The 11,061-nt window shown below is 39.2% G+C and overlaps 1 protein-coding gene across 1 annotated transcript; it reads left to right on the forward strand.

Annotated features, from left to right (window-relative positions):
• The first annotated feature begins 811 nt into the window (after positions 1–811).
• On the forward strand, positions 812–8,235 carry LOC127842018 (uncharacterized). Its single transcript, XM_052371325.1, has 5 exons — positions 812–883; positions 1,895–1,985; positions 4,699–4,835; positions 5,575–5,715; positions 6,502–8,235. Exons 2-5 carry the CDS (start codon positions 1,934–1,936, stop codon positions 7,054–7,056), a joined length of 885 nt encoding a protein of 294 aa, XP_052227285.1. The 5' UTR covers positions 812–883; positions 1,895–1,933; the 3' UTR covers positions 7,057–8,235.
• The last annotated feature ends 2,826 nt before the right edge of the window (positions 8,236–11,061 follow it).

Below are 11,061 nucleotides of genomic sequence, written 5' to 3' on the forward strand. Positions count from 1 at the left end.
AAATAACTAACAAAATAACTAATGTACTATATATTTGGAAAATAGATTTATATTTGCAGTTATTTTAACACGTTTCTCATTGTGAAATCTTCATGAAATAAAATTACTATTCATATAATAATTATTAATATTTCATACCTGTACGACACTGTCATTTACGCCTAGTGATTCGCTCGCCTCGATTGTGAACGCCGCGATTATCTCGTCAAGTACAGCCAGAAGCAGTTCTTGTGTACATTGTAACTTTTGTCGGCAACCGGAAACGCAATGTATGGAACATGGGTCGCGCCATTTTGTGGAGCCTTTAACTGTTATTTACTTTAAATACTTTTCAATTGTCTTGCCATGCTAAACTAATCAAACAAATAGATTGGGGTCATGACAACCTTTGATAAAGCAAATAGAATAGGCATGCTTTGAAATGACTTGAAAAAAAATAGAATGAAGCTATGACATGCTAACTGATCGAACGTACCGGTATAGAATAGGTTATAATATGCAAATTGATCAAACAAATAAATAAGGACTATGACATCTTATCTTATCAAACAAATAGAATGTGGCATGACATGCTTTTAAATAGCTATCTAAATAATTTTTGGAATTTGTCAGTTCAGAAACTTTACGACAAGTACATACCTCAACGAATTGTATTGTCCTTTACGGATCCACTAAAACATTTGCGAAACATAAACAAATGTCATGAAGAGCTGCCAGTGATATTTTATTGTTTTGCTGCGAGCTTTATGTGTTTTGAGTTATCTTATGTTTTGTTGTTGTTTTTAATTTTACAGAAATATCATGCCCGCATTTGAATTCATGTTTTTAATCGCCCGTTTGCTTCCTAAATTCACTATTCAACTTGCGTCTGGGGAGATACCAAGTAAGTATTTTTATTGATTCAAACAATTTTGCACTTCATGTTTTTTTATTTACTTTTGCAGCAGTTGCATCGTGATGTTTTCTTCCGTTTTCATAGTAAATTAAACGTCGTCTAAAATATGGTTAAATAATAGATTAAAAGAGTAAATGGTTCATGTGGTTGAACAAAAGTGCTTTTGATTGTCCTATAGACGTTGCATTTAGGTGCAACCAAACAAAACTCATCGAAAACTAATTTGTAAAAGCTATACAGGTACGCTATTGTGCGCAACAGTTGTCAACATCGTTTTCCGGTTAGTTTCAATTCTACTCCCGGGACTTAATTGAGGTGTTATTATTTGCCGCGTCAATTTAGTTTTACTTGCAGTAATTCAGAAAATATGCAAATTTCAATTAATATCAAATGATTATACAAATAAGACAACTGTGTATTGTTGAACATCGTCGAACCTACGGAATATAGTCCGGTATCACTAAATTGTAAACAGTGCGACCCCTCAATCACATGTTTGTTAATTAATACTCGTAAACAAACAATCAAATTATACTGAACTTTAAAACTCTTTGATTGACATATTCATAGCATATATCATTCGATAAGAAAACGGTTAATATAATGAACGCTTACAGGTAACGGTGATAGGACAAAGCGACTACCGACTGCATGTTAAACTGTTTCATCAAGCGTCTTTTCATTGGATCAACTTCTGATAAATTTATATATATTTATGGAAATCGCAGCTTAGATGTTGATCACTTTTTATAATTGCTTAATATACAGAGTGTATAAGAAATTAGTGGTGTAGCTGTTGTTTTAGTTTTGGGAATCTTTGAGAGAGTTTTAGAGCTGGTTTTTATGTTAATGTTATATTTACACACGGAAATAAACGCACAATGCAATGATAATAAAATATTGATTAATAACGCGAAGTATTGATACTAAATAATTATTTAACATAATATTTAAATGAAACAATATAATAATAATATCGCTTGCATTTATATATTTCAGCGCTATTTCGTAGAGAAAAGTGCAATTTGCTCTACAACAATGATTCGTGTATTGTTCTTTTTGGCGATGGTGCATCTTTCCTCCCAAAACTGTAAGTACAGTGTACTCTAAACTACCAATAGCAGCTAAACATATCTGCAGAAATATGTACTTACTCTCAACTACCAATAGAGGCTGGGTATACTACTATTTCTGTTTACTCTCAACTGCCAATAGCAGCAAAACTTATTGCAAGAAATAAACTTTCTTTCAACGACTTAAAGAGGCTATGGAGAGTAAGATCTTTTTAGATTTGGTTGACGTAAAGTAAATATTCGAAGTGGATAGTGTCTGTTCGGTTTAAATCACAATCCTTTGCACGCGCGACGAAGAAACATTAATATGTATCGTAATACATAAATTCAATGTATTTTGGTAATTCTGTTTATATTTTCTAAACAATTTATGTTTTATTTGTCTTACAAACCTAATCTTAAATATGTTATGCTTACATAAGGAATACGAAACAGCACATTATTCCTTAATTGAATAAGGAACCGTATACTATTCCTTAATTGAATGTTCCATTTATGGCTGAAGCCAAAAATTGTAATTTCTCGAAAAGTCCTATCTTAATTAAACTTGCTCAGAGCATTTGTTTTAATGTTTCCTCAATCGAGTTATTATTTTTCTTTCCGGACTATTGAAAAACATGACCGCCAGTAAGCGGGACAGTTTTCGTTGTATGGGCAATTGCTTTAGTGAAACCTTTTAAACACACAAGAAGTAACGTTAGGTCGAACTTTCATGAAAATTGCTAAAGACATGTGTCCTAAAGAATTGTAAACCAAGTTCGTAAATAAGTCCGGTCCGTAAAAATCACCTTTTGTATAATTTTCGTGAAACTTGCTCAAACATTTGTTCCGATAATACCATTAAATTTCGTGTGGTACGAATTTTCTTGGATTTCGTTGGTCCGCTGAACCACAAATTCAAGTACCAACGATTATTTCAGTCGTAGACTGAGCCGTTGCAGGGTCGGGCAATCCTGCTATAGTAGGAGAACGTGTCTGAACTGTTCCCGTTTTCAACCATTTTGAAAGAGACATGTTTGATTTAGATATGCTAGTAAATACAATATGTTGTTATCTTGATAAGTGTTTGGGTAATACTTTTTAAATCAAGCACTGTATTTAAACTGTACATCAACGATTGTTCTCTTTTACGTGACGTCGTCAAATTATCAGTTTGCAGATTTATCACATATGTTAGTTAGTGCCAATTAAAGTTGAAAGAGACATAACGGTTTTCACACGTGTATTTGGAGACCTTATTACTCAATTGTTACTACTAGGGGACCGATTGCGCTGAGAACTGCAAATACATGTATTGTCAAAACAACATTGATGGCAATTAGCGAGCGGGGACCCACAAGTGCGCCGCTTTATCGCTCTTATCGACAATTATCGGCAACAATTCAGTGCACATTAACCTCAACTCTTGCTGTCAACACAGATTAGAAGATTATGCTCCGTTATTACTCTGGTTGTTTTAATAAAAGTTTAATTATTATGACGGTCAGTCTTCCCCGAAAATTTTAAATCCACGAAATTACGTATCAACGAATTAGTTGTTTTTTATTTGAAACCCACGAAATAACGTGTCAACGAATTTGTTGTTTTTTTTATAAAACCACGAAATTTCATACCGACGAATTTCTATACGTTTACAGTATATCGATCAAGTTTGAAAACAGCTTTTGTACGTTGCAAAACATGGCCGCCATGGTATGCCATGTTTATTTGTTTCGTATTTCTTGAGTAACCATGTGAACGCATTAAAAGTCCGATCTTAATTACAGTCGTTCAGAACATTTCTTATTATGGTATCTCGAACATATTACAATGAAAACCATGATCAGATGGGGCGTAATCAGTTTTCATTATATGACTGTAGTGAAACATTGTGACCATTTTGGAAGTCAACATGTTTTCCCAATCTTCATGAAATTAGCTTACTGACATTTTTTCTTATTTTATCTCAACCAAGTTCGAAACTGAAAAAAATGCCACCAAGGGAACGGGACATTTTTTATAATGACTATACTTAAACCTTAATAATACTCTAGACATCGCATATTTTGTCCGACTTTCGCGAAACTTCAGACTTATAGATCGTGTGTTCTTAAGATGTCTCAAGTCAGTCCTTCTGTTGAAGAATATTGCTGCCACAAAAGTTTGGAAACAAGCTTGATAAGACTTTAAAAGTTACGTGTCGTTTTCAATAATCACGGAACTTGCGAAGACGGTTACTTTGTACTATTGACAGCGTTGTCGAGTTCTAAAATGCTTCAAATCCGTTTATAACAGATTTGCAAGCAAACGTTTCAGTTGTGCTTATGTAACTATGTTTATAGCAAACAACACAATATTTGTTAACAAATCGTCAAGAAAATTGCACAGAGCGTTTGACTGTACGATAACCTCTTCGAAGAGTTTAACAATTTTGCGCTAAAGTCCTTGGCTGCCAAGGGTCGGTACAGTTTTCCTGGTATGACATGCTGACAAATATGTGTACAAGACTTTCAGCTAATAATCTGGACACGTAGAAATCGGTAGAAATGTTCGTCGGCCAATTTTGAAACTTGGTCATAAGGGGTGTAAAGTCTCAGTGAGAAATCGCATTTATTTATCAAACACGATGAAAGTAGACCATTTCAGTATCTCAGGTGTGCGCTTGTGGGTCTTGTGTCGTCTTGTTGAATATTTATGGCAGCACTTGCCGTCGATATGCCCCTCTATGGACTAGACTGGTAATTGTTTCAGTCTGCTTGAGAAACGGGACTATAGTGCTACCCAACCCCGACCCCGCCCGCTACAAAAACGTGACCTTGCAGACGAGCTCGTGCGAGTCAAGCTGGCGGGATGACTATGCTTTACTCGTGCTTGACAACTGCCAAATGGTAAGAACAAGAAGAGTTCGCAGATTGCGCGCCCACTATTGTTGAAAATATCTTACTCTCTTTGAACTATGCGGTTATATAAGTAGCATTCATCACTGGTTTACTTGACATTAACGGTTAGTACGTTTCGTTTTTACCAAGACATAATTTCCAATGGTTTTGAATGAATTGTAACATTCGCGCTTACATAAAGTAATTCTAGAGAACTTTTATATAATGACACATGCTCATAATTTGCGATTTGAAAACGTACAAACGTTTTTACACAGAGTCAAGAGAGATAAGTGTAGATAAATGACATAAAACAATCGTCATGTCTATTATATAAACAGCGTTTCGTTTACGGCTACTTTTCAAATAATATATTACACTAACACAATGGTGCTGATGGTTTTCATGAATTACGGAATGTACTCATATTGTTTAGAAACAATATAATTTGTCTGTCGCTCGTTCTGTATAGTAGTTTTAAATTCGGTAAGTGTGTTTCCAAAATCGGCGGAGTTTGTCTCGGGCTATTATGCAACGAAACTTGTATCACCATTTATTTTTCTTGAAGAATGAGTTTATGTTTTGAGTTTGGAGTCGAAGTCTGTTATTTTCTCTCTTTTGCTGATCGTGATGCTAAACCATGTTTTAAAACATAAAATACAACGGTACGGAAAAAAGAGTTCTTTAAGTCAAAGACCTATAGATAACATGTAGGTCTTTGTTTAAGTGAATGGTGGCGTGCTTTCAGCTGAGGCTTCACGTGGTTTGGTTCAAAGTGGCAGATGCGGACATGACCTCGATGTGGCAGGCAGTTCCGGACTCCGATGGCGAAGAAGCCCTGATCATGAGTCAACCCATCTCGACCAAGGCCTACTATGTCTTCTGCTGGGTAGCTCGCTAGAGGGATGCACGCTAACGTGGATCCCTCGTGAACTCGCATGCCTTTTTAGTACCTTCTTCTTAACAATTAAATTGGGCGATTGTGCTGTTTATAATTGCTGCATTAGTATTTTAAGTATTTTAAGCTGAACAAAACTGATTGAAACAATAATTAAATTAAGGGTTAAAATATGATGAGAGTTAACGGGGTTACCCTACTGAATAATCGATTAACGTTTGTAATTTGCACTACATGTTAACATGAAATGAACAGTATACAATATTTATAAATACACTGCAAATGAACGCTGTTGCCCACCTAAAACAATACGCGACGCTGATTCATTGCGGGAATAAATAACGTTTAACACAGTAATGAAAGGAATGTTTTACAAACAAAGATTTGTTGCGATAATTAGCACTATTATTTTGTTTTGCTAGTTAAAAATGTCGCTTTAAGAAATGCAAGATTAACATTACGGCTGTTTGATTTCTTAATTCTCAATTGGCATGATTACTTGCTCGCAAAAATAAATTTTTCAGAAATATTGAATTATAGCAAGAGTTTCACCAATCATGGAAATCTTGACCAGTTTACGTTGTAGTTGACCAGTTTACGCTGTAGTTGCTCTTACGTAAATAATTAAATATGTATGGTTAACGTCATAAACGTTGCTTACACCACTGTCTGTAGAAAGTTTTAAAATAAAGAAAGCATATTATTTAAAATCATGTAATTAAATTGCTAGAGTCATACAACAAACTCATAAATCATGCTTTATTTCGTTTAAACCAGCCACCGCCAACTGCTACCACCAACCAGCCACTGCCGACTGCTACTTCTGACAACCAGCCACCAACAACTACTACTACCAATCAGCCACCAACAACTACTACCACCAACCAGCCACCATCAACTACTACCACCAACCAGCCACCGCTAAATTCTACTTCTACCAATCAGCCACCAATAAACACAACAATAAACCTGCCACCACCAACTACTACCAAACAGCAACCACCAACTACTACTACCAACAAACCACCATTAACATCTACCACCAACCAGCCACCACCAACTACTACCATCAACCAGCCAACACCAACTACTACCACCAACCAGCCACCACCAACTACTACCATCAACCAGCCAACACCAACTACTACCACACCAACCAGCCACCAACAACTACTACCATCAACCAGCCAATACCAACTACTACTACCAACCAGCCATCACCAACTAATACTACCAACCAGCCATCACCAACTACTACCAGCAACCAGCCATCACCAACTACTACTACCGAATAGCCACCACAAAAACTACTACCAACCAGCCACCACTTAACACACAACCATCAACAAGCCACCACCAACTACTACTACCAAATAGCCACCACAAACAACTACTACCAACCAGCCACCATCAACTACTACTACCAACAAGCCACCATTAAACACTACCATCCACCAGTAACCATTTACTACTACACAAACCAGCCACCACCAACTACTGCTACCAAATAGCCACCACCAACAACTACTACCAACCAGCCACCACCAACTACTACTACCAACAAGCAACTACTAAACATGTCTATCAACCAGCAACCAACAACTACTACTACCAACCAGCCACCACCAACTTCTCCTTCCTACAAGCCACCAACACTACCATCAACCAGCCACCACCAACAACTGCTACCAATCAGCAACCACCAACTATAATAACCAACCAGCAATCACAAACTACTACTACCAACAATCCGACACTAAACACTTTCATCAACCAACCACAACCAACTACCTCTACCGAATAGCCATCACCAAAGACTACTACCAACCAGCCAACACCAACTACACCTACCAACAAGCCACCACTAAACACTTTCATCAACCAGCCACCACCAACTACTTCTACCAATCAGCCACAACCAACTACTACTACCACCAGCTAACACCAACTACTACTACTAACAAGCCACCGCTAAATTATACTTCCACCAGCCAGCCACCACCAACTACTACAACCAACCAGCAACCGCTAAAGTTTACTTGTATCAACCAGCCACCACCAACTTCTACCACCAACCAGTCACCACCAACTACTACTACCAACAAGCCACCACTAAACATTACCATCAACCAGCCACCACCAACAACTACCACCAACCAGCCACCACAAACAACTACCACCAACAAGCCACCACTAAACACTACCACCAACCAGCCACCACCATGCAACTACTACTACCGAATAGCCACCACCAACAACTCCCACCAGCCAGCCATCGCCGACTGCTACTAATACAAACCAGCCACCGCCAACTACTTCCTCCAATGAGCTACTGCCAACTGCTACTTATTTCTACGAGCTACCACCAACTTTTACTCCTACCGACCAGCCACAACCAACAACTACCACCTACCAGCCATCGCAATTTACTACCTACCGTATTTTAAAGTTGATGCAGTTTATCAAATGTGTGCAATTATATTCATTTAAAATATAAATGATATCTATCTATATGCGGACTTTCATCATTTGTTTCAATATGTGAAATATGAGAGAGAGAGAGAGAGAGAGAGAGAGAGAGAGAGAGAGAGAGAGAGAGAGAGAGAGAGAGAGATCTAGAGAGAGAAATCGATCTCGAGAGAGAGAGCTCTCTCTCGCTAGAGAAGAGATAGAGAGAGAGAGAGAGAGAGATCTCTCTCTCTCTCTCGAGAGACCTCGGACTCATCCCCTCTAGAGCTCTCTAGAGAGAGCGCGCGAGAGCTCGCGAGAGCTCGAGCGCGAGAGAGAGAGAGAGAGAGAGAGATGGAAGGTCAGGTGGAAGAGAATCTTGTGATGGGTCATGTGTTAGAGAATCTTGTTGTAGGTCATGTGGGACAGAACCTTGTTGTAGGTAATGTGGGAGCGAATCTGTGGTTGGTCATGTGGGATAGGAACTTGTGGCAGATCACTTGGGGAAAAAACCTTGTGGTAGATTACTTAGGAGAAAACCTTGTGGAAGGTCATGTTGGAGAGAACCTTGTGGTGGGTCATGTGTGAGGGAACCTTGTGGTAGATCACTTGGGAGAGAGCCTTGCGGTAGGTCATGTGGGAGAGAAATTTGTGGTAGGTCATGTGGGAGAGAACATCGTGGTAGGTCATGGGGGGAGAACATTGTGGTAGGTCATGTGAAAGAGAACCTTAGGTTAGGATATATGGGAGAGAACCTTGTGGTAGGTCATGTGGGAGAGAACCTCGTGGTAGGTCACTTGGGAGAGAACCTCATGGTAGGTCATATGGATGAGAACATTTATGGTAGGTAATGGGAGATAACAAATTGTTGTCGGTCATGTAGGGAGCACCCTATTTACGATGCTTAGACAGCAAACTATTGAGCTTTTCGAACTTCCCTTACGTTTTACTCATCACTACACAAACAATAAGCGAGAGAGAGAGAGAGCCTTGTCGTAGGTCATGTGAAAGAGAAGCTTGTTGTAGGTCATGTGGGAGAGCACCTTGTGGTAGGTTATGTGGGAGAGAACCTTTCCGTATGTCATGTGGTAGAGAAACTTGTGGTAGGTAATATGGGATATAACATTGCGGAATGTTATGTGGGATACAACCTTGTTTATGGGCATGTGTGAGAGAACCTTGTTAAAGGTCATGTGGAAGAGAACCTTGTGTTAGGTAATGTGGAAGAGAACCTTGTGATGGGAAATCTGGGATAAAACATCGTGGTAGGTAATGTGGGAGAGAAATGTGTGGTAGGTCACTTGAGAGATAACTATGTGATTGCTCATGTCGGAGAAAACCTTGAGGAAGGTCATGCCGGAGAGAACCTCGTGGAGGTTCTTGTGGGAGAGAACATTTTGGTAGGTCATGTGGATTAGAACCTTTCGGTAAGTGATGTGGGAGAGAACCTTGTGGTAGATCATGTGGCTGATAACCTTGTGGAAGTTCACGAGGAAGAGAACCTAGTGGTAGGTCATGTGGGTGATAACCTTGTGGAAGTTCACGAGGAAGAGAACCTTGTGGTAGGTCATATGAGAAAGAACCATGTGGTAGGTCATGTGGAAGAGAAACTTGAGATGGGAAATCTTAGATAAAGAATTGTGGTAGGTAATGGGGGAGAGAAACGTGTGGTAGGTTATATGGGAGAGAACATTGTGTAGGGTAATGTGGGAGACAACCTCGTTTAAGGTCATTTGGGTAGGTCATAATGGAGAGAAATTTAAAAGAGGTTATGTAAGAGAAACATGTGTGGTAGGTCATATAGGAGAGTAGTTTGTGGTAGGTAATGTGAAATATCCTTGTCGTTGTTCATGTGGTTGATAATTTTATGGTAGGTAATGTGGGACACAACCTTGTTTAAGATAAATTGGGTGAGAACCCTGCGGTATTTATGTGGGAGAAAACCTTGTGCTAGGTCAAGTTGGAGAGAACGTTGTGTTGGGTCATGTTGGAGATATAACGTATTATGGTTAATGTGTTAAATAATCAAATGGTGCGTTATATTTGATTGAACCTTTTGGAAGGTCATGTGGAGGAGATAATTGTTGTCGGTCATCTGGTAGAGAATCTTCTGGTAGGTCATGTTGGAAAGAACCATGAATAAGGTCAGATGTAAATGTGGATGATATCGTTGTTGTAGGTCATATGAGCGTAAACCTTGTGGTAGGTCATATGGAAGAGAATCTTGCGGTAGGTCATACGGCATATAACCTTGAGATAGGTAATTTGGGAGAGAACCTTAGCTAGAATGTCATGTGGGTGAGAATCTTCTGGTAGGTCATGTGGGAGAGAACCTTGTAGTGGGTCACTTTGGAGAGAACCTTGTGGTAGGTCATGTGGGGGGGAACCTTGTGGGAGGTCATGTGGGGGAGAACCTTGTGGAAGGACATGTGGGAGAGTACCTTGTGGGAGGTCATGTGAAAGAGAACCTTGGGTTAGGTAATATGGGAGAGAACCTTGTGGTAGGTTATGTGGTAGAGAACCTCTTGGTAGGTCACTTGGGAGAGAACCTTGTGGGAGGTCATGTGGGGGAGAACATTGTGGTAGGTTGTGGTAGGTCATGTGGGAGAGAACCTTGTGGTAGGTCATGTGGGAGAGAACCTTGTGGTAGGTCATATGGGAGAGAACCTTGTGGTAGGTCATGTGGGAGAGAACCTCGTGGTAGGTCATTTGGGAGAGAACCTTGTGGGAGGTCATGTGGGGGAGAACTTTGTGGTTCTCGCAATAAGCGTTTTTAGCGTCGAAGACATGCTAGTAATACAATTTCGAAAATGACCTTTCTATAACAATGATAAAACAGCAAAATATCGTACGTTTCGATCACAGGTGGTTAGCGTGTGGCTATGATAT

Source organism: Dreissena polymorpha, chromosome 8 (assembly GCF_020536995.1).
Source record: "Dreissena polymorpha isolate Duluth1 chromosome 8, UMN_Dpol_1.0, whole genome shotgun sequence".
NCBI lineage: Eukaryota > Metazoa > Mollusca > Bivalvia > Myida > Dreissenidae > Dreissena > Dreissena polymorpha.